The sequence below is a fragment of the Typopeltis vanoorti genome, chromosome 8 (genome assembly GCF_054136105.1).
Source record: "Typopeltis vanoorti isolate ZY-2024b chromosome 8, IOZ_Tvanoo_1.0, whole genome shotgun sequence".
NCBI classification, from domain to species: Eukaryota; Metazoa; Arthropoda; class Arachnida; order Uropygi; family Thelyphonidae; genus Typopeltis; species Typopeltis vanoorti.
Genome location: NC_143556.1, coordinates 5,978,924 through 6,004,130, shown reverse-complemented (window position 1 = coordinate 6,004,130; position 25,207 = coordinate 5,978,924). Strand labels below are relative to the sequence as shown.

At 38.6% G+C, this 25,207-nt stretch overlaps 1 protein-coding gene across 4 annotated transcripts in view; it reads left to right on the top strand.

Annotated features, from left to right (window-relative positions):
- Positions 1-24,887, top strand: part of LOC150103699 (sterol O-acyltransferase 1-like) — a 246,292-nt gene extending 221,405 nt beyond the window's left edge. For all 4 annotated transcript variants that reach the window (XM_090396650.1, XM_090396649.1, XM_090396652.1 and 1 more), the window contains exons 13-14: positions 15,447-15,589; positions 24,277-24,887. In XM_090396650.1, the coding sequence (XP_090252776.1) occupies positions 15,447-15,589; positions 24,277-24,345 (212 nt within the window). In that variant the 3' untranslated portion in view covers positions 24,346-24,887. The remainder of the gene's footprint in view (positions 1-15,446; positions 15,590-24,276) is intronic.
- Positions 24,888-25,207: the final 320 nt, after the last annotated feature.

The window sequence follows — 25,207 nt, the reverse complement described above, 5'->3', positions numbered from 1 at the left end:
AATCCCTTATATTTCTTGTATCTCTGAACCTATTGGAAGAATTTTGAAGAAGTTTCACCTTATTCCCACATTTTCCTATCAACAAAATTTCTCATCTGTTGTCATCTATAAAAGACAAACTCTAACCTCTATCATTAGCTGGTGTGTACCAGATACCTTGTGAATGTAATCTGACATATTTTGGGCAAACAGGCTGTTCTGTGAAAAAAAAGAATCAATGAACATCAATATTATATTGAATACATGAAACCTCAAAAGTCTGGTCTGGCACAACACAGTATTGCCACTAAATACAGTAGCTGGTGGGATGAAGCTTGTCTTCCACATAGAAGCAGTTTTAGATATGAATTCCTTTTCAAAGAACATTGCAATATATCCACAATCTGAATTGGAACGATTGTCTCTCTCTTCCAAAAATTTGGGAGATTCTTATTTTATGTAACCACCAAAAATAGTTTTTAATAATATTATTTATTAATATTAATTTCTAGCATGTAGCAACAGTTTATAATTGGTAAACTACTGACTGTTGTATGTGCCTTGTATTCCCGTTTTTTTTTTTTTTGTTGTCCACACAGCCTAGTGGCTTTGCGCTTCGCAACCATATGCCTGGGGAAGGAGTGTCATAGGTTCAATTCCCGTCGACAACATGAGGAGCTTAAGGATCTTCCTCAGCCATAGCTAAGTTAGCTGGTCTTGGGCGTGGATAGCAGGGTTTTTTCTACCAGTTTATCTGAGATTTTTCATCCCGTGAACTGGTCCCGTGAACGCATACGGATTACAATCAGGAATACTGACCCAGCAATAGGCCTGATTCGTCAGCTATGCTGGTTCCAGAGCCCGAATAAAATTTTGAGGGGGTGGGGGACTAGATGGTGCCGTATACCTCCCCGTAAAAGGGGAATCACGGTCATTGCACCATCACATGGAATTTATTTATTTATTTATTTGCTTGTTTCAACGTACTGATGTCATACTGTTATTTTCAGTACGAAATATCTGTATTTTCAGTATGAAAATACAGATATTTTTGTTTATTGTTTATTGTTGTTTATTTAACTGTGATCATTATTCTTTTTACTTGCCACATATCAAAATAACTCTATGGGGTTACTTTTATGTACACAGCTAATTTATTTGCGTGCAGTGGTTTTGTCTTCCCCTTTCTTAACCTACTGGTCACTCTTCTTATCTGTGCTTTATACTTGTGTGATAGCTGATTTTTTTTTTTTTTTTTTTTTTTTTCAACTCCTGTGTAAATGATGCCAGTTATCCATTCAGCTCCCACTTGATTTATCCTCCTAATACGAAGTATACAGTCTGCTACTTCTGCTTAGTACTAGGAGGATGCTAATGACTTCACATCAGTTGCCTTATTATCACATAATGCTATGCATTATGGGAAGTGCCACTACCCAGACCAGTTTCAACCATTATGTGATAATAAGGCAACATCAGTTGCCTTATTATCACATAATGCTATGCATTATGGGAAGTGCCACTACCCAGACCAGTTTCGACCTTTATTGAGGTCTCATCAGTGGGGGCCAGACCCTGAAGAGATACCAGGATTCAAGTAATGCAGAAATCATATATTTCCCATACGCAAAAGATGAGACTTCAATAAAGATCGAACCAGTCTGGGTAGTGACCCTTCCCATAATGCATACCATTATACATGACTGAAAGGATATGTGCTTTGCATTATGGGATACTAAGGCAAGTGATATGAAATCATTAGCCTCTATATATGAGTGGCCAGTCCTGAAGATACTTCAAGTGCAAACTTTATTTGCTTACACTTGGATAAAGGATTAAACCAAGAATATAATTTCTTGATATCTTTAATTTATAGTATAAACCAAGTGGAAAAACTTTCAACATCTATCTTTAATCCAGAGTATTTTAGTAATAAGGTGTGACACCCTTTGGCTACTTGTATATAGAAATATCAATTCTGCATTACTTCAACCTTGGTATGACTTCTGGGTCTGGATATGAGAGGCTTTGCTCGGTATCAGGTTTTTGCCTGTTTCTGTGTGGGGCCACAGCTGAGTTTATGGCTCTGCTCAGTGGTGGGGTAAGCCTGCCATTGGGCAGAGCCAATGATATGGGAATGCTAGAAGACAAGAGGATGGAAATAGTCGGTGAGACGGAATGAGAGAGGGATATGAAAGTGCTAAAAGTGGAGAAAATGGAAACAGTAGGAGAGAGGGATATGGAAGTGCTAGAAGTGGAGAAAATGGAAACAGTAGGAGAGAGGGAATGAGAGAGATGTACGGGAGTGCTAGAAGAGGGGAGAATGGAAACAGTAGGAGAGAGAGATATGGGAATGCTAGAAGAGAAGAGAATGGAAACAATAGGAGAGAGGGAATGGTAAGAGGTATAATGTATGAGGACTCAATGATCCATGGTTCAAGATAGGATGTGTGAGGAGTGTTTGCCAGGAGGAACGACAGAAAGTGTGGCTTTCTGTCGTGGTGGGAACAAATGACTTGAGTGGTGGTGTAAATAGGGTAGCGAGAGATATGAGATTCTTGCTGTGGTATGAAAGAAAACACAGAGAGGAAAGATAGTGTGTTGCCTAGGTATGATAATGATGAGCTGAGCAGAAGAGCAGTAATATTGAATGATATAATAGCTAGAATGTGTGATAAGAGAGGACTGGAATATGTGGATGCTTGGAGTGTGTTTGAGGACAGAGAGGAATTGTATGCGAGAGACCGTTTACATTTGAATGAGGAAGGACGTAGGCATCTGGAGAGATTGCTGTTCTGAACGAGTCAGTGTGTCCCAGGAGGATGATAGCAGGAGTGGCCTCTTGTGGGAATGGATACTTGGGAGAAGGGAGACGATGTCAGTTAATACTGAGCCCAGTGGAGTCTAGAAGGGATAATGCTGGGTATAGAAACAATGGCATTTATATGCTTTATACTAATGCCAGGAGTATCCGGAATAAGGGAGAGGAATTGGTGACGCAGATAGCATCAGACGGGCCAAAAATTATTGGGATCACTGAGACGTGGTTGACAGAAGGGGATACAATAACAGGAATAGAAGTTGCTGGGTATAGCATTTTTCGTCAGGATAGGAGGGGAAAGCGTGGTGGTGGGGTACTGCTTATGATAAGTGATGACCTATGTCCTCTAAGAGTGGAGGCTTTGGAAGGAAGTAAGACAAATGATTTTGAGAGCATATGGTGTGAGGTCGAGGTAGGCAAGACAGGATATTTAGTGGGGTGTTGCTACAGACCCAGGAGCACAGAGGATGGGGACCAGGAAATGTTTAGACAGTTGAGTTTGGCAAGTGCAAGAAGAATGAATGTTATGGGAGATTTTAACTACAGTAGTATAAATTGGAGAGAGGAAGATGCATGTAGCAATAGGGGAATGGAATTTCTAGAATTCTTGAGGGACAAATGTCTTAGGTAACATATAACAGAGGGAACAAGAGGTTCAAGAGTCTTGGATTTGGTTATAGCATCAGAAGAGTTGATAATAACTAAGATGACATCTCTCCCACCAGTTGGAGAGAGTGACCATATGGTTTTGACTTGGAAAATGAATAGACATGAAGGAGTATCAAAGAGACGGGAACTTATGTGGAATTATAATGCAGGTGATTATAATAGTCTTAGATGTCAACTTCGGGAAGTTTCATGGAGGGAGGAATTGGAAGGCCGGGATATCATTAGTGTGTCGGAAATTATAAAAGAATATTTGTTAGCAGCAATGGTAAGTTGTATATCACAAGTGAAGAAGAGGACATAATTTGGAGTAAAGTGGATGACAAACGATATTAAACAGGAATTGCATGCGAAAAAGAGGCTATGGAAGAGATATAAGGAGACAGGTGAAGAGAGGATGCATGAAGAATATAACACACAGGCCAGAAGAGTGACTAGTGTGGTATGGAAAGCGACACTGGAATATGAGAGGAGATTGGCCCTAAGATCCAAAGAAAATCCTAGGGAATTTTTTAGCTATATGGCCAGTAGGAGGAGAAATGACTGTGGAATAATGATATTGTGGGATAAAAATGGGAATAGAGTGACTGATGCAGAGGACATAGTGGAATTGTTCAATGAACACTTTATTGGAGTATTTCATCCTAGAGGAGGAGTCAGTTTTAATGCTAGAGGGATAGGACTGGTTCGAGGTTTAGAGGTACACTAGGAGAGTGTGTTTCACTCTCCTAGTGTACCTCTGAATACTCTGGATGTCAGTAAAGCTTTGGGACTGGATGGTATTTCACCACGAGTTTTGAGAGAATGTGCTAGGGAACTGACAGTGCCTTTGACCTTTCTTTTCAATGAAAGTCTGGCTGCGGGAATGGTATCCATGGAATGGAAGGAAGGTAAGATAGTGCCATTGCATAAGGGTGGTAGCAGACTAGAAGTGTCTAATTATAGGCCAGTTTGTGTGTCATCAGTAGTTATTAAGATCTTGGAGAAAGTAGTGAAGGACCATATACAGAAGTGGGCAGATGGGGGTAATGTTATCTGTGAGAGTCAACATGGATTGGTGAAGGGTCGCTCTTGTTTTAGCAATATGCTAGCCTTTTATAATAAAGTTACATGAACATTAGATGAGGGAAAGCCATATACTGCAATTTTCTTAGACTTAGCAAAGGCATTTGACAGGATGCCACATGATAAGCTGATATTTAAGTTGCAGCACATGGGTCTGGATGTCAGATTGGTCAACTGGATTCAGAATTCGCTGTCTGATAGGTATCAGAGAATTGTGTATGGTGGAGCAGTTTCAAGGAGGCAGAGGGTTACAAGTAGGGTCCCACAGGGCTCAGTACTAGGACCTATATTGTTTAACCTTTATATCAATGACATTGCCAGTGGATTGCAAGGGGATATTCAATTGTTTGTGGATGATGGGAAGCTGGGAAGGATTATTAGTAATAGTGTAGATGTGGTAGCACTGCAAGAGGATTTGAATAAGCTAGATAGATGGGAAATGAATGGGGGTGGCAGTTTATTGCAACAAAATGTAAGGTCTTGAGGTTTGGGAAACATCGATGGGATGCTGCATACTCTATGGGAGGAGTTATACTGGAGGAAGTAGGGGAGACAAGAGATCTGGGGTTGATGATTGATAGAAACCTGAAGTTTAGGGTACATATTGCAAAGGTGGTGAAGATAACACAGAGGATTGTTGCAATTATGAGAAGGACACTGACCTGCAGAGATAAGAGGGTTATCATTCCGTTGTATAAGTCTCTGATCAGACCACGCTTGGACTATTGTTCTTGGATTTGGTCCCCAGGATTTGAAGGGGATAAATTAACTGTGGAAAGGATACAAAGACGGATGACAAAGATGGTTTCAGGACTGTACAAGGATAGTTATGAGGATCGGCTGAGGGAATGTGGACTGCAGAGTTTGGTGGATGGAAGAAGGAGAGGTGATATGATTGAGACTTTTAAACTGTTGAGAGGTGGTTACAGGGTTGACACTGGGGGAGCTCTTTCGCTTGGTTGAGCAGCGGGAAGGAGTGATGACAAGAGCCCATCCCTGGAAGTTACGAAAGGAAACTATGAGCAAGAGGGTGAGGAGTGGTTTCTTTGCATGGAGGGTGGTTGAACCGTGGAATGCATTGCCTGATGGAGTGGTGAGAACGAGAATGGTCAACGAGTTTAAGGAGTGGTATGATAGACTTTGTGTTTCTTAGGGGGGACCTCCCCTCGATGATTCTTGACAGACTTTATGTTCTTAGGAAGGACCTCCGACGATGAGTCTTTTGACCCCATGGAGCCTGAATAATAATAATGGTAGAGTGGACCTGTCACTACTGAGTGAAACCACCACTGAGTAAAATGGTCCTTCAGATTGCTTGCATTTGCTGATTTTAGAGTGATCTACAGGCTCATCTGAGTTTTTGTAAACCTCCCTTCACTTATATAGTGAAACCAGTTTGGGTAGTGACCCTTCCCATAATGCATAGCATTATACATGTCTGAAAGGATATGTGCTTTTCATTATGGGATACTAAGGCAAGTGATGTGAAGTTATTAGCCTGTATATACGAGTTGCCAAGTCCTGAAATTACTACAGGCACAAACTCTGCTTGCTTACTTGTTGAATTAAAGATATCAATAAATTATATATTTCTTGATATCTTGATAAATTATATATTTCTTGGTTTAATCCTTTATCCAAGTGTAAGCAAACAAGTTTGCAACTGAACTATTTTCAGGACTGGGGTAACTTGTGATAAAGGCATTTACACTTGAATAAAGGATTAAACCAAGAACATAATATCTTGGCATCTTTAATTTATGTTCAGTGAGAAAAATAAAATTATTACAGTGTAAAATGATCATTATTATAATACAGCTATATTGCCTGCTTCAGTTTAGGAGTACCCCTGTTTAAATGTCATTGGCTATTTACTCATGGGTTCTTAGGGCATTATGAGTGTAGATGTACTAAAAAGTATATGTAGCTTAAGGAATAGAAAATTGCACATACCTTTTTCTGGGTGTTGTGGCTTTTCCTCTGTCTGCGATGTCGAGAACTGCAGAGTGTGTGTGTGTGGTGTGTGGGGGGGTAGGCAGTTTGGTAGAATAAGTTAGAAAAACCCGGGTTTTTTTTTCGTAATATATAGAAACATACACTTTTATATAGGGTGGGGAAAAAAGTGAAAGGGTTAATTTTTTAAAATAGGGAGGGGGAAGGGGAAAGGTGGTTGACGGGGTGTGGACCGTTTCGACTATTCGTGGTCATCATCGGAACATATTGGGAAAGTGGAAGCTATGTCAGGTCGGGTGGGTGCTTCAGAGGTGTTTGTGTTGTCTCCTATTGGTCGGGATTGTGACCTCAATTTAATGTTGTGAAGCTTCCAAACCTCGGAGATTATGTAGGGCCTGTGTACGTTGATCGAGTTCGCGTCACACTTTATAGCTATTGTTTCCGATATTCTGAGCATTGTTTCATTGTCTTGTCTGTCTATTATGATGGCCTTGTCTATCTGCGGGGTGTGTTTTTGTTCAAGGGCGTGAACAGCTATTTCCGTTTTTCCTGTGCTTTGTATACGATTTTTCTTTTTAATGTTGCGTTTTTTAGTGTTTAAATGTTCTGGAATAGGGATGTTACAGTCACGGAAGTGTTCTTGTAGTCTTGCCCATAAAGACCTGATGGTGGAACCTGTGTAGGTGATGTCACAGTCTTTTTTGGCAGGGAAATTTATAGACTCCTTTTGACCCCATGGAGCCTGAATAATAATAATGGTAGAGTGGACCTGTCACTACTGAGTGAAACCACCACTGAGTTTCCCTGCCAAAAAGACTGTGACATCACCTACACAGGTTCCACCATCAGGTCTTTATGGGCAAGACTACAAGAACACTTCCGTGACTGTAACATCCCTATTCCAGAACATTTAAACACTAAAAAACGCAACATTAAAAAGAAAAATCGTATACAAAGCACAGGAAAAACGGAAATAGCTGTTCACGCCCTTGAACAAAAACACACCCTGCAGATAGACAAGGCCATCATAATAGACAGACAAGACAATGAAACAATGCTCAGAATATCGGAAACAATAGCTATAAAGTGTGACGCGAACTCGATCAACGTACACAGGCCCTACATAATCTCCGAGGTTTGGAAGCTTAACAACATTAAATTGAGGTCACAATCCCGACCAATAGGAGACAACACAAACACCTCTGAAGCACCCACCCAACCTGACATAGCTTCCACTTTCCCAATATGTTCCGATGATGACCACGAATAGTCGAAACGGTCCACACCCCGTCAACCACCTTTCCCCTTCCCCCTCCCTATTTTAAAAAATTAACCCTTTCACTTTTTTCCCCACCCTATATAAAAGTATATGTTTCTATATATTACGAAAAAAACCTGGGTTTTTCTAACTTATTCTACCAAACTGCCTACCCCCCCCCCACACACACACCACACACACACTCTGCAGTTCTCGACATCGCAGACAGAGGAAAAGCCACAACACCCAGAAAAAGGTATGTGCAATTTTCTATTCCTTAAGCTACATATACTTTTTAGTACATCTACACTCATAATGCCCTAAGAACCCACGAGTAAATAGCCAATGACATTTAAACAGGGGTACTCCTAAACTGAAGCAGGCAATATAGCTGTATTATAATAGTTTATAATGAGGAGTAACATGGGAGTTTTCCCAGAAATAATATACGTAAAATGATCATTTTTTATTTTGAATTTATAGAGAAAATAAGACAGTATTTCTTTTAATTATTTATGGTACTTGACTCACACCAATAGAAACAAAATAAATATAATAATTTATTAAGTTGCCAGTATTTACTGGATTTCAAACTAGAATCCTTAGAGCACAAAATACACTTATCATAGAATATAATGCATTAACAATCAAGTAAATATGGAATCAGTTTAAAATTGTGAGACAAAAGAAGTGACATCCTATCAACAGTGTCCTGTAGGACTGGATTTAAAGTAGGCTACTGATGTTGCAGACTGAAAGTAGTCTTAAAATGACCACTTTCATCTGTTCAAATAATACAGCCGTTCCTTGTTGAGGTTTTTTTTTTTTGAGGGGGGTGGGTGGGTGCTGCATTGCTGACACAAACTAATAATAGTCTTTAAGATATGTACTTTTATCTGTGTATTAATAGTTTTCTTTCATCGTTAGCCAATCCTATCTTTCCATAATGATGGTAGCATATGTATTTTATATGTTCTTCAAGGTGGATGTTATCATATATTCCTGTCTCTCTATAGTAGACTAAGTTGTAGTTCCAAGGAGCTTTATGCACTCTTGGATATGTAATGGTGGAATTTGTGTTTAGAAGAATGGAAAAAGTTTGAAGGATTGCTAGTTTGATGTGTGATATAAAAGTGATGCTTTATTTAGTAATTTGAATATATTTTAATAAGATATTAATTCTCTTGTTCATTATCATCTTAAATGTTTCCAGAATTACTTGATGGTTAATCACATATGTTCTTGTGACAAGTGCCTTTTATGCTGTGAGAATGCTGGTTTACTTATCGGAAGTTTTTCCACTTGGTTATACTACGAGGGGTGGTCTGAAAAGTTCTCTTTCTAACAATGAAAAAACGAATTTATAATTTCAAAATTATTTTTATTTTTCAACATAATCTCCCTTAAGACTAATACATTTATTCCAGCGATGTTCCAGCGCCATTATACCATCCCTGTAGTGATTCTCTGTAAGATCTGAAAAATGCTGACCAGCGAGGAATAGTTTTAGTTTTGGGAAGAGATAGAAGTCAGAGGCAGCCAAATAGGTGGATGCTCCAACAATAATTCACAGTGCAGATCTCTTAATTTTCCCATTGCCAAAACACCTTTGTGGGCAGGTGCATTGTCCTGATGAAAGATGATTTTTTTCTTCTGCAAACCAGGTCTTTTCTCAGGACTTTTTTCATCTAGTCTGATTAAAAGATCGAAATAATATTCCCTAGTTATTGTTTTACCCTTTTCAAGATGATTAATAAACAAAATGCCTTTAGCATCCCAAAACACCGATGCCATGACCTTTCCTGCTGATGGAACCGACTTTGTCTTCTTTGGCACTGAACAACCGGCCTCTGTCCACTGTTTTTACTGCTGTTTGGATTCTGGTGTGCAATAGTGAATCCAAGTCTCATCCATAGTAATAAATCGACACACAAAATCAGTTTTATTCCTGTTAAAATTCTCGAAGCACTGTTCAGAGATTTTCATGCGAGTGCGTTTTTGATCTGCTGTGAGCAAGTGCAGAACCCATCTTGCGCAAAGCTTTTTTGTTTGCAATTTTTCATGCAAAATATATCTTACACATTTTTTTGAAATGCCTTAGTCTCAGCAATTTCATGCCCTTTGACTTGCCAGTCATCCAATACCATATCGTGCGCTTGATCAATGATTTCTGATGTTGTTACACTTTTTGGACGTCCTTCATGTGGATCATCTTTAAGGTTGGTAAGGCCACGTTTAAACTCAGCAGACCATTTTTGTCAAAAACAAAGGAGAATAGTGCCCATAAACTTTTATGAACTTCGAATGAATTTCTTTTGGCATTAAACCTTCTTTTAAAAAGAATTTTATAACTGCACGATACTTAATTTTATCCATTTGAAGGGATGCAGACAATACTTTTGCTACAGACAGCTGTATAAAATAAACTACTTGATAGCATGACTTAAAATTTCACAAGGATACTTATGACAGATGTACCAACTTAGAAGAAAAAAAATCTTGCTGATAGTGTTGTCATCTATGGTCAAGGCAGAGAACATTTCAGACCACCTTCGTATAAATTTAAGATACGAAGAAATTATATAACTAGTTTAATCCTTTAAACCAAGTGTATCCAAACAAAGTGTAAGCAAACAAAGTTTGCGCCTGAAGTATTTTCAGGACTGGGACAACTCATATATAGAAGCTAATGACTTCACATCACTTGCCTTAGTATATGAAAATATGACTTCAGCATTACTTCAACCCTTAGTATCACCTCTGGGTCTGGCTGGCTCCCACTGATGAGACCTTAATAAAGCTCAAAACCGGTCTGAGTAGTGACCCTTCCCATAATGCATACCATTATACAATTATACCCATAAGCATATGTGCTTTGCATTATGGGATACTAAGGCAAGTGATGTGACATCATTAGCTTCTATATATGAGTTGCCCCAGTCCTGAAAATACTTGGGGTGCAAACTTTGTTTGCTTACACTTAGATAAAGGATTAAACCAAGTATATAATTTCTTATTTGTGGTGTTGTGAGTCATCACCTTTATTATTATTATTATTAATATTATTATAGAATGGCGCTAGTGGCGCTGTAGCACGTGGCAGTGAATTTGAGCTGTGCTGAAGAAAGTAAGTTTTTAATCAGTGAATAGTCCGTTTTTTTTACGTTTTTGAGTGCTAAATTGTTTCTCTGGAATACGAGTATACTATAATGGTTGTTTTTTAAAGTTAGTGCTGTCGCGATATTGTGTATTTTGTTTACTGAGAAGACAGGGTAAGACAAGACAAAGCTAAGTTTACATTACTTTATTTAGTTATTTAATGTTTTGTTTTGCTTGTAATTGTTTATACTTTTCTTATTTATTTATACTCCCTAATAGTTATTTAGCATTTATTTTCACACTATTTTGAATAATTAACGATTACTCTAGTAGTTGCTCGGCAGTAACGAATGATGGCGGATTCAGCTGCAGTTGCAAATAGCGTGTGGCCAAGTCCTCCGCCATTTAGGCACTCTCTTATAAGCAATATAATAAGGGAGTTTGTGGCATGCAGTATTTGCGGCATGTATGCGTCTCGGGAATTGGATATCTTGCTTGTGAGAGAGGAGGGGGTGCATGTGTTTAAAGTGCAGGCAGTGGGAGGAAATAAATGCATCAGATATCTCAATAACTGACCTTGTTGCTCCAGAAACAGGAAATGAATACAGGAAGATGAGTAGTGTCATAGGAGAGAATGAAGAAAAAAATGTAAATAAGAAAATAATAGTTGATAGTGTAGAAGGCGTGAGTGACTGTGAAAGTTTAGGAGATGGTTTTGTTTGGGAGAGTGAATTTCGATTTAGAGTGACTTACCTGCAGAGGAAGATAGAGGAGCTGAAAGAGGAGGTGGAATGTCTTGGAAGAAGTATGATAAGTATGAAAGATGAGAATGGAAGAGATAAATGCAAGGCAAATCGGAGTAAGAGAGAGAGAGAGAGAGAGAGAGAGAGAGAGTTTTGGGAATGAAAGGAGAGGAGAGAATGGAATTGGATGTGGAAATGGCAATGGAGAGAATGGAAACAGGAGAGAGAAATATGGGAGTGCTAGAAGAGGAGAAAATGGAAACAATAGGAGAGAGGGAATGGTAAGAGGTATAATGTATGGGGACTCAATGATCCGTGTGTTCAAGATAGGATGCGTGAGGAGTGTTTGCCAGGAGGAAGGTTAGAAAGGATGGCTTTGGCAGGTAAGAGAGGTGAAAAGGTGGATGAGATAATTGTGATGGTGGGAACAAATGACTTGAGTGGTGGTGTAAATTGGTCAGCGAGGGATGTGAGATTCTTGCTTGAGGTGGTATGAAAGAAGACACAGAGAGGAAAGATAGTGTGTGTGTGTTGCCTGGGTATGATAAAGACGAACTGAGCAGAAGAGCAGTAATATTGAATGACATAGTAGCTAGAATGTGTGACAAGTGAGGACTGGAATATGTGGATGCTTGGAGTGTGTCCTAGGGAGGATTGTAGCAGGGATGGCCTCTTGCAGGAATGGGTACTTGGGAGAAGGTGGACGACATCAGGTAACACTGAGCCCAGTGGAGTCTCGAGGGGGTAATGCTGAGTATAGAAACAATGGATTTTATATGCTATATACTAATGCCAGGAGTATCTGGAATAAGGGAGAGGAATTGGTGGCGCAGATAGCATCAGCCTGGCCAAAAATTATTGGGATCACTGAGACATGGTTGACAGAAGAGAATATAATAACAGGAATAGAAGTCGCTGGATACAGCATTTTTCAGCAGGGTAGGAAGGGAAAGCGTGTTGGTGGAGTACTGCTTATGATAAGTGATGACCTATGTCCTCTAAGAGTGCAGACTTTGGAAGGCAGTGACACTAATGATTTGGAAAGTATATGGTTTGAGGTAGAGGTGGGCAAGACAGGATATTTAGTGGGGTGTTGCTACAGACCCAGGAGTACAGAGGGTAGGGACCAGGAAATGTTTAGACAGTTGAGTTTGGCAAGTGCAAGAAGAATGAATGTTATGGGAGATTTTAACTACAGTAGTATAAACTGGGGAGAGGAAGATGCATGTAGCAATAAGGGAATGGAATTTCTAGAATTCTTGAGTGACAAATGTCTTAGGCAACATGTAATAGAGGGAACAAGAGGTTCACGAGTTTTGGATTTGGTTATAGCATCATAAGATTTGATAATAACTGAGATGACGTCTGTCTCACTAGTTGGAGAGAGTGACCATATGGTTTTGACTTGGAAAATGAATAGACATGCAGGAGTATCAAAGAGACGGGAACTTATGTGGAATTATAAGGCAGGTGATTATAATAGTCTTAGACATCAACTTGGGGAAATTTCATGGAGGAAGGAAGGCCGTGATAAGATTAGTGCGTGGGAAATTATGAAAGAATATTTGTTAGCAGCAATGGTAAGTTGTATACCACAAGTGAACAAGAGGACACAATTTGGAGTAAAGTGGATGACAAACAATATTAAACAGGAATTGAATGCAAAAAAGAGGCTGTGGAAGGGATATAAGGAGACAGGAGAAGAGAAGATGCATGAAGAGTATCAGACACAGGCCAGAAGAGTGACTAGTATGGAAGGAAGATGAAACTGGAATATGAGAGCATATTAGCCCTAAGATCCAAAAGAAAATCCTAGGGAATTTTTTAGATATGTGGCCAGTATCAGGAAAAATGACTGTGGAAGAATGATATTGTGGGATAAAAATGGCAATAGAGTGACTGATGCAGAGGACATAGTAGAATTGTTCAATGAACACTTTATTGGAGTATTTCATCCTGGAGGAGTCAGTTTTAATGCTAGAGGGATAGGACTGGTTCGAGGTTTAGAGGTTCAGGAGGAGAGTGTGTTTCAAATACTGAGTACTCTGGATGTCAGTAAAGCTTTGGGACTGGATGTATTTCACTATGAGTTTTGAGAGAATGTGCTAGGGAACTGACAGTGCCTTTGCCTGACTTTTCAATGAAAGTCTGGCTGTGGGAAAGGTATCCATGGAATGGAAGGAAGGTAAGATAGTGCCATTGCATAAGGGTGGTAGCAGACTGGAAGTGTCTAATTATAGGCCAGTTTGTGTGTCATCAGTAGTTAGTAATATCTTGGAGAAAGTAGTGAAGGACCATATACAGAAGTGGGCAGATGAGGGTAATGTTATCTGTGAGAGTCAACATGCATTTGTGAAGGGGTGCTCTTGTTTTAGCAATATGCTAGCCTTTTATGATAAAGTTACAAGAACATTTGATGAGGCAAAGGCATATACTGCCATTTTCTTAGACTTAGCAAAGGCATTTGACAGGGTGCCACATGATAAGCTGATATTTAAGTTGCAGTAAATGGGTCTAGATGTGAGATTAGTCAACTGGATTCAGGATTGGCTGTCCAAGATAGCTATCAGAGAGTTGTGTATGGTGGGGCAGTTTCAAGGAAGCAGAGGGTTACAATTGGGGTCCCACAGGGCTCAGCACTGGAACCTATATTGTTTAACCTTTATATCAATGACATTGTCAGTGGATTGCAAGGGGATATTCAGTTGTTTGCATATGATGTGAAGCTGGGAAGAATTATTAGTAATAGTGCAGATGCAACAGCCCTGCAAGAGGATTTGAATAAATTAGATAGATAGGCAAATGAATGGGGGTGTTGGTTTAATGCAGCAAAATGTAAGGTCTTGAGGTTTGGGAAACATCGATGGGACACTGCATACTCTAGGGGGGGAGTTATACTGGAGGAAGTAGGGGAAAAGAGAGATCTGGGGTTGATGATTGATAGAAATCTGAAATTTAGGAGACATATTGCAAAGGTGGTGAAGGTAACATAGAGGATTGCTGCAATAATGAGAAGGACACTGACCTGCAGAGATAAAACAGTTATCATTCCGTTCTGTAAGACCCGGATCAGACCACACTTGGACTATTGTTCTCAGATTTGGTTCCTAGGATTTGAAGGGGAAAAATTAACTGTGGAAAGGGTACAAAGACGGATAACAAAGATGGTTTCAGGACTGTACAATGATAGTTATGCAGGAATGTGGACTGCAGAGTTTTTTGGATAGAAGGAGAGGTGATATGATTGCGACTTTTAAATTGTTGAGAGGTGGTTACAGGGTTGACACTGGGGAGTTCTTTCACTTGGTTGAACAGCAGGAAGGAGTGGTGACAAGAGGCCATCCCCGGAAGTTATGAGAGGAAACTGTGAGCAAGAGGGTGAGGAGTTGTTTCTTTGCATGGAGGGTGGTTGAACCATGGAATGCATTGTCTAATGGAGTGGTGAGAGCGAGAACAGTCACTGAGTTCAAGGAGTGGTATGATAGACTTTGTGTTTCTTAGGCAGGGGGGACCTTCCCTCGATTAGGCTTGATAGACTTTGTGTTTCTTAGGAAGGGCCTCCCACAATAAGGATTTTGACTCCATGGAGGCCTGAATAATAATAATAATAAAATAATAATCTCCATGGATTTAAAGGACTAATTGTGAAGGATTTAAATAATGAAGATCAATTTGAAATCTTCTTAGTTACACAAATCAGTATTTTTCATTATATATCTTATTATATAGTGCAATGCCCAAGAAGATGGTCATTGCATATCTCAGTTAACTATTTTGTCGAGTGCATTGTATGTATATTACCATGATACTACATGCATGCTTGTCCAGAATCTCATTTTTGTTTTTTATATAAATGTTTCAGTGATCTTGGTCTTTGTTACAAGGCAAACAACATCAGCAGCATGGAATGTATTCCTATGGTTTTCACTATTTCAAGGTTGGGGTTTATTAATTGTCTTGTATGCTATGGAGTGGTATTCCCGAAAACATTGCCCTCGAATTTTGGTGAGTATTTTATTAAAAATTTTTATGCATAGTAAATTATATGTTACCCTCATCAAATTTCTGATATATATCTCATGGAGTACATAAGAAACTGTAAACGTTTTTCACAATTAAGTTTTCATTATTACTAGCATTCTATGAATAGTTTTCTTCCAAATTAATCTGTTCTTTTTCAAGTTTGGTCACATCTAACATGTCTACTGAGTGAATCAATCCATTCCCATCTCAATCTCGTCTTCCTCTGGCCATCTTAGCATTAAACACCTGCTTTTCTATACTTTCCTTTCCCATTCTGTTTAACTAACTATGCCATCTGAGATTAATTTTGTTCCTACCTTTCTGCAAACTCTGCTCATACATTTGTATATGCTAACAATGTCAAGTTCCTTTCTGACATCTTCATTTTGAATATGATTCTGCCATTAATGGCACCTATACACTCCATAACTTACATAACTTACAGGAATGACCTCTGGTTCTTCCCTTCTCACCTTCTACTCTTTTTATAATCCCCTCTGGATTAATCTGATAAAATCGTCTCACAACTTAAACGTCTCTATCATATCACCTCTCTTCCTCCTATCCATCAAACTCTGCAATCCACATCTCTTTAACCTCTCTCCAAAGCCAGCATTCCAAACTCCTGATATTATCTTAATCACTCATCTCTGGACCCTTTCCAATGTCTTCACATCACATTGAAAACCAGGTGACCAGATCTGAGCACAATAGTCCAAGTGTGGTCTGACCAGTGCCTTATACACTGGCACAACCACTACCTTATCTTTGCATGTTAGAGTACTTCTTATCATAGTAGCACTATGATATGCAACCTTTGCAACCCTAGCAATATGCCCTCTAAACTTCAGTCTGCTGTCAACCATCACTCCCAAATCTCTAATCTCATCCACTTCGTACAGCACCATCAATATAGTACACAACTTTATATTAATGCACTCCAAAATGCAACACCTTGCACTTATTGATATTAAAACTACAACCCCACTCTTTTGTCCAAGTAAAAAGTCTATTTAAAACTTCCTGAAGAGATTCAGCATCAGCAGTGTTACTTATAATTCTTCCCAACATTGCATCATCAGCAAATAACTGAAGATCCCAATTCAGTCCACATGATATATCGTTTACAAACAAGTTAAACAGCAGGAGCCCAAGAACAGAATCCTGGGGCACACCACTGGTCACCCTTCTTTTTTGAGACACTGCTCCATGGTGTCTCAAAAAAGATACATCTCAAACATATACATGGTGATATGTCATCCATTCCCACACAACCTGCTGGTATTGTTCAGAGAACCAATCTCTGATCCATCTAACCAATATACTGTCTATTCCCATCCTCTGCAGCCAGGAGTGTGCCAGTAGTGTCTGGCGCCTGTGTACAAAACTTTAGTTGGCACCCCTATACCCAGTAGCTCACCAGTAGTGTCCGGCGCCTGTGTGCAAAACTTTTTTTGGCGTCCCTATCCCCACCCACCAATAAAAAAAAAAACACTTTAAAAAAAATTTTTTTAAGTATTTCCTCCTCTTTGGCACCTGTGGATAGTAAATTGCACATATGGCAGGCACCCCTGTCTGCAGCTTGTACACCAACTTATCATGTGGTAATTTATCAAATACTTTTACAAAGTCTAAGAATATCACTGTATATGATTCTCCTTTATCTAACACACTCTTCACCTTATCATAAAATGCAAGTAAATTACTGAAACAGGACCTACCCTTTACAAAAATCATGCTGACCTTCATAAAGAATGGCATGTCCATCAACCCAATTCTCTATTCTATTCCTTTCCAATCTCTCCAACACCTTGACTACAACTGCAGTTATACAGACTGGTCTATAGTTGGAGACTTCTGTCTTAGAACCATGCTTGTGGAGTGGTACTATTTTGCCCTCTTTCCACTCCTTAGGAACCCTACCCACTGCAAGACGTTCATTAAATAACCAGGTCAAGGGCATAACCAACTGTGGTGCATATTCCTTAAGCATACATGGTGATATGTCATCCATTCCCACAGCCTTATTCATATCTAACCCAACCCACATCTGATACACCTCTGTTTCTTTCACTTCCAATTCTCCTAATACTTGCCTCTCTTCTATATATTATACCGGATAATTTATACCAGTATGACATATGCTGATAAAATGCTCGTTCAATAATTCCACTATATCCTTTGCAGCTGTTAGTCTGCAGCCATGACTATCCTCTAATGTTAGTCTGCCATAATTATTCTTCCTTTTGCTTGCCATGTAGCGGAAAAATTCCCTCGAGGTCACCTTGGCCTGACCAGCCAATCTCCTCTCATACTGCTCCTTTTCAACATCTTTTCCACTCAGCTCCTCTACCCAACATACTGATGCTAACTGACTACAGAGCTTCCTATAATCACCTGCTTTATACTTCCATATGTATCCATTTTTAGCAGTGACCTTTTCTTGTTTCATCACTTTCCAAACACAGTGGCATAGCTAGAGCTGTTGTAGCCCGGGGCGGTCCCTGAGTTTGCCGCCCCACTCAATACACACCAAAAATACTACAAAAAGTCAAAACGACATATAGGGAAATAAATTAAAACACTATGTTTATTTTTGAAGTAAAATTTTAATTCCAACATTCTGAAATGTTATTTTTCTTGCTTTTCTGTTAGCAAAATCGTTGATGACATTGGTGAAGTCTATTTCATAGTAATGTAGGTAATTTTTAATCAATTTTATTTAGAAAAACTCCTCTCACAACTAGCAACACTTATAGCAATTGTGAGGAAAATTCGCTGTAGTATGACAATATTTGGAACTGAGTTCTTGAGACTGTATTTTAGACTTAACGGCAAAAGTTCAAAAAGGTTCAAAGTGCCACCCGGGACGGACCGCCCCCTCCACACCCCCCCTAGCTACGCCACTGCCCAAACAAGTACCTCGTGATCACTCTCTCTCACCAACTGGTGGCATTAACACCTCGTTAACTACATCTTGTGAAGTTAAATCCAAAACATTAAGAGTGCCTCTTAACAAATTCATGCTGACTCTCACAGCTAATATTATCCTCATCTGCCCAATGCTGTAAATAATTCCTCTTTAATTTCTTAAAAATCTTAACAAGTAGTGATTTAATACAAACTGGTGTATAGTTTGACACTTTCAGTCTGCTCCCACCACTATGGAATGGCATACCCCTCCTTCCCATTCTTGGGTACCTTTCCCATGGCCAAGCTTTCGTTGAAAATTCAGGTCAACAGAGCTGTCAGTTCTTTATCACATTCATTTAGCATGTCATTCTTCCACAATCATTTCTCCTCCTACTGGCCGCCTAACAAAAGAATTCCTTAGGATTTTCTTTGGATATGTCAGGGCCAATCTCTTCTCATATTACAGTTTTGCCTTCCATAATATACCAGTCACGTATTATATTATATTCTTATGCATATGTTCTTCATTCCTCTCCTTACATCTCTTCTATAACCTCTTTTTTAGAGGTTAGGGCTTGTTCCTAATCAGCTTGGGCAGTTCCATGGATAATATCTAAGACTGTTATAATCACCTGCCTTATAATTCCATATTCACTGCTTTCTCTTTGATACTCCTGCATGTCTATTCATCTTCCAAGTCAAAACCACATAGTCACTCTCTCCAGCAGGAGGAGAGATGTCATCTCAGTTATTTATAATCAGATCTTCTGATGCTATGACCAAATCTAAAACTCTTGAACGTCATGTTTCTTCTACTACATGTTGCCTAAGACATTTGTCACTTAAGAATTCCAGAAATTCTATTCCTTTACTACTACTACTACTACATGCAGTTTCCTCTTCCCAGTTTATACTGCTGTAGTTAAAATCTCCCATGTAAATCATTCTTTTTTGCATTTGCCAAGTTTAACTGTCTAAACATCTCCTGCTCTTCGCTTTCTGTTTGCTCCCTGGCTTATAGCAAATAAGCCAGGGAGCACAGAATATACTTTCTGTGCTCCCTTTCCTCACTAAATATACTTTCCTGTCCACCTCTCTCACATGTTTATATAAATCTACAACACTGAGTAGAAGAATTCCTCTTAATTTTCACATTCTGTTTTATTTCCCTTTTTATAGACAGATTCTATGAGAGTACTAATTCAATTGTTTGTAATTTGACCTTCTGATTAGGCAATATGAATTAAGCAGTGTATCCAGCGTATCTAAATATTTGAACATTTCTGGTTGAATATCGTCTACTCTAGCTGCCTTTTTACATTTCAAATTTTTTATGGCTTTTTTTTATTCAAGCATTTATATGTAATCTTGATTACATTTCTCTTGAATATTTTCTACCACTGTTCTGTCACTGCTTGTTCTATTTCAACAATGATTCAAAGTAATTATACCAGGTCACTCAGAATATCTTTATTTTAGTTTTTAACGCCTTTATGTTCTTTGATTTTTTTTTATTGCTCTTTTCTCCATATCTAAGATTTTCAATACTCCTGTTTTCTTACTAAAGCCTTCTCGTGAGTTTGTTTAGTTACTATTATATGCAGCTTGATTTTTTATATTTTCTTATCTAATTAAATTTGTTATATTTTCCTGCCTCTTTATTGTTTTGAGTTCACCAAGAAGTTTTCTGATTTTTCTATTTCTGCAGGTAACTTCATTCTATGTCCTTGGTTTCTTGTTGTCAAACTCTTTCATTTTGTCTCCAAGATATTCACCATGATGACCACCAGAGCTAATAGATTGCCACCTAGCCTGCCACCATTTAAAGACTACATTATTCATAGCATTCATTGCAGAGAATTTTGTAGTATATCACACATGTGATGTGTACGTGTACCACGGATTAAAAATGTGGCAGGTGAAGAATGAGAATGTGTGCAATTATGCATTATATGTAGGAAGTGCTGAAATACTTGAGTGTTTAATGTTTTAAGTTTTAGCAGCAGTAGAATTGGTATGTCGAAAATGGGTAAGTGCCAACTTGTAGATATGAATAGCATGCTGGGGGGGGGGGTGAAGAACATGAAAAAGTGTCTGTGGATTTGACCTTGGACAGGTGTGGGAGGGAGGGAGTGATGTTTTGACAGATGGCTGTGACAAGCAAATGTCATGTGAAAACGGGATGTGTACTGAAAGAAATAGAACTGCTTAGAAAAGAAACAGAAGGCATGAAAACTGATTTAAGAAGAGTAAATGAAGCGATTAATTGACTAGAGAAGTTAGCTAGTGCAAGGAAAGTGAGAGTAGGTGATAGAGTGCAAGAGAGAGAAAAGAAGGTGAGAGTATAGGAGAGACAGGGAAAGAGACAAAATGGGAGAAAGTTGAGAGTCAGAGCGTAGGAGCAAGGGATACAGATATGAGAGGTAGGAGACAGAGTGGAAGCAGAAAGGGTTAGGGATACCAGTGAGAGAATGAATGGAGCTGATAGGCAGATATGGTGATTCAGGATGTTCATTGTGTTAGAGGAGTGCTTGACTGGAAGAACAAGAGAAAGGGTGGCAATGACAATAAAGTAAGGTGAAAACTTGGAAGAGGTAACATTAACGGTTGGTGTGAATGACCCGAGAGATAGTGTGAATCATGCAACAGGAGATGTGAGATTGATGTTAGGGAAATAGGTAGCAGAAATGTGTGAGAGAAAAGTATGTGTGTTGACTTGGTTTGCTAATGCAGAGTGGAGGAGAAAAGCAGTGATAAGGAATGACATATTTAGGAACAGAGGTCCAGTATATGTAGATACATGGAGTACATTTGAGAATAGAAGGTGGCTGTATAGAAGAGATGGATTACAATTGATTACATGGATGCAGACATTTGGAGAGACTGTTTTCTTGGGAAGTGAAAGTGTGTTAGGATAAGGAATCTAGCATCACAAGGATGAAAAGTTGCAGGGATGTCTCCTGTGGGATAGACTGTATAGCCAATTAGACTCTGCAGAGACACACATACACACACATAATTACCAATAGCAATAGGACTGACTTTGTGGCATTGATTGATTCAGTCTCTACGAAGGTTGATTGGTGGTTCAGCAAAACTTGTTTAACAGAAGAGGACATCCTGACAGGGATAGAAATTAAAGTGTATAAGGAGATGAATTCAGACTTCTGAATAGAGAATTTGGAAGGAAATGATACTAATGACTTTGAGAGTATATGGTGTGAGAGTGGATAGGACAAGTTATTTAGTGGGTTGTTACTATATACCAGGAAATATAGATGGTGATGGGCAGGAAATGTTTAGCCAAATCAGTTTGGCAAGTGCAAACCAAGCAATCATCTTGAGTGTTTTAGGCAGCAAGTGGTGAATGTAACAAGAGTAAGTATTAAAGTTTTGGATTTTGTCATAGCATCAGAGGATCTGATTATGACCAAGATGTCATGCCTAACCCCCATTGATTGGTGGTTCAGCAAAACTTGTTTAACAGAGGAGGACATCCTCTGTTCTCTTTTGGTCTCTTTTGAACAAAGGTGAGTTAGCCAGTCTCATACAGAGGTAGGGTTTTTTTTTTCACTCAGAAACTCGGGTTTTTCATCCCCCAGAACAGGCAGACTGGCCCTGTGAACACACACACATGGATTTACAGTCATGAATACTTATGACAATATGTGGAAGAAATAGGGTCCTCACCACATGTCATTATGCCTGTAGTTCGCCATGAGTCAAATCATGGTAGTCAACCTCCTAGATATGAGATGGCACTTGAATGGGAATGTACTGCAACAAGGTAACAAATTCATTGACCAAAGGAGTTGTGCATAATACAGTGGTATACTAAAATAGGAAGGTCACTGGTGGTATGCCTTAGAGATCAGTTTGGGACTATTATTGTTTACTATGTATGTTAATCAGGGAGGCCACCAATGAAACCGAGAAGGAGATGGCGGATCAGGAGAAGGAAGACTTGCAGGCTGTCAGGATGGAGACCAGAACGTGGACGACAGTCGCAGAGGACCGTGCCCAGTGGCAACATGTGGTGCTTGAGGCCAAAAATCCCTCCAAGCTGATAGCGCCTGGCTAATGTAATGTATGTTAATGATATTGGAAAAAGCTTAACTGGAGATATGTAGCTGTTTACAGATGATGCAAAGTTGAGGAAAAACTATGGGAAATAGAGCAGAGCAGATATTATGGCCATATAGACCACATTATGTAAGTGAGCCAGATACCAGTTCAGTGATGCAAAATGTAAGGTCTTAAAATTTGCTAGCCAAGGATGAGATGCATAGTATACGATTGATGGAGAATTTTAAGAGGTGATTGGTGATGGACAAGGTGTGAATCTGGGATTGTGGTGAATAAGGACTTAATGTTTAGTGATCACATTGCTAAAATTATGAGGACATCACAATGGATTAGAAGCAAAGGGATTAAATTTACTTGTATAATGCCTTAGTGAGGCCACATATGGTCTACTGAGTGCAGATCTGGTCATCTGGTTTTCAAAGGGATGAGGATATCTTAGAGAGGATCCAAGGAAGATAGACTAAGGTGGTGTTGGGTCTCTGGAATGTGAAGACAGGTTGAGAGAATGCAATTTTCAGAGACTTCTGAATAGAAAAGTGAGAAGATATGATTGAGACATACTTTATTATGAAGTTGTTATTATTATTATTATTATTATTATTATTATATGTGACACCTCCAGGGAGTCCAAAGACTCATCGAGAGAGAGTGTGCCAACAGCATCGAATGATTGAACACCTTCCAACTACTAACCACGCTCAACCTTGCTTAACGTTTTGCTTAAGCCATTACTATCAGAGGCTCTACCAGTTGACCAACCTTTGCTGGAGGCATTTCATAGGAGACAGGGATAGAACAAGAGGCTATTCCTGGAAGCTTGAGGAGCAGTTTCTTTGCATGGAGAGTTTGCTGGCAAGTGAAATGCATTGCCTTAGTGTGTGTGGGGGGGGGGGGGGGGGGCATGTGTATATGTGTGTGTGTGTGGTGAGTGCAGAAACTGTGAATAAGTGTGAGATACTCTTCAATGATCTCTTTGAAAAGTGAGAGACTGGATCTCCTACATTGAGAGTTTTGACTCCATAGAGTGCTGATGTTAATAATAATAATAATGGCAGACAGTTGCATAAGAGACTCCTTAATGTATGTATGTGTGTAAGCATTATTTATTAATGATCTAATAGCATACTGCCATTTGCATTCATAGTATGGAGTATTAAAATTGGACATAAGGATTTGTGTTCATGTCTGTCTACCTTCAGCTAACAGGATTTCTTAATTGCTTTGCTTTTTTTTTTTTTTTTATTTTTTTTTTAGCTATGCTGACTTCTAATCCTTGTATCCTATTAAGCATCAGATCCTATAATTGATTCCATCTATATCCTGTATCCTCCTCAGTGAGATAATTATTATTATATATTTAGAAATATAATTTAGTACAATTGAAAAAAACCTACTTGTTCATATGACACTGTACAATAATGAGTGCTTTGAATATTCAGATGTCATACACATTATTTAATGATATGTACCAACATAGCATGTTTTATGACTCCATAATCCTGATTATAATGTTTTTTTTTTTTTTTTTTTTGTACTTAATTCTCTTACTTTATGTACTTATGAATGAGTAACAAAATATTAAGTACATAAGTATCTATTAACTGTATAAATATTTGGAATATGGGAATTTTCTGTCTAAAATTCTTTAACTTTTTTTTTTAATTGACTAGAATTCCTATTTGGATTATGTGGTACCCAGGTCATGGATGTGTAGTGTTATTACTATGCCATGGAGCTGAAGCATTTTCATCTGTATATGTATAGTTTGTACAGTTTTAAATGGAATTATAAGAGTGAAACTGCTTTATTTTGACTGGAAAGACCACAAATCAATGGTGGGAGTTAATATTTCAGCACATCGATTATTCAAAAAGCAGTAAAGAAGGTTGCAGAGCATATTGTGTTAATTGCCTGAATAATGCACAACATTTATTGGAGGAAGCCTTGTTAACTTGATTGTGCGTATTCTACACAATTTGATTTTATTTTAGAAACTGTGAGCTAAACTTACTTTCAGAAAGTTTCTCTCCTAATCCAGTTATCATAATTTATTAAACCACAGTCAGTTTTCATTGTAAATTTAAGCATATCATCATGTCATGCTGAAGATTTATGTTGAATCATACAAATATGCAATTTTTATGATTCACTGAAATCGCTCTGTAATTTTGAAATGAAATGGAAATATGCATTTTAACTGAATGCTTATATACAGTTTATTTAAGATTTATTTTTTATTTTGTCATGTATTTTCATAATAAAAGTTAACATCCACTGTGCATTGTAAGACTCATTATTTTATAGTTTTGTTTTGCTGTTTAATTGAATAAAATTTAATTTGCATTACAATTGGAAAAAAGCCCTTAATTTATAAGGGTTATGCTTGGAAGTATAAGAGTGTAGATAGTAAGGTATACAGACTAGATATTTTGCTTGAAGAGTGGTGAATAGTTGGAATGGGGTGCAAGAGGCAGTTGTGAGTGATTTGTTAATGAATGAGTTTAAGGAGAGGTGTGATAGGCATTGTGTCAATAATGGTTAATGTGGGTCTTCTACACATATGGGCCACTGAATTAGAAACTTATTTAACACCATGTTGGA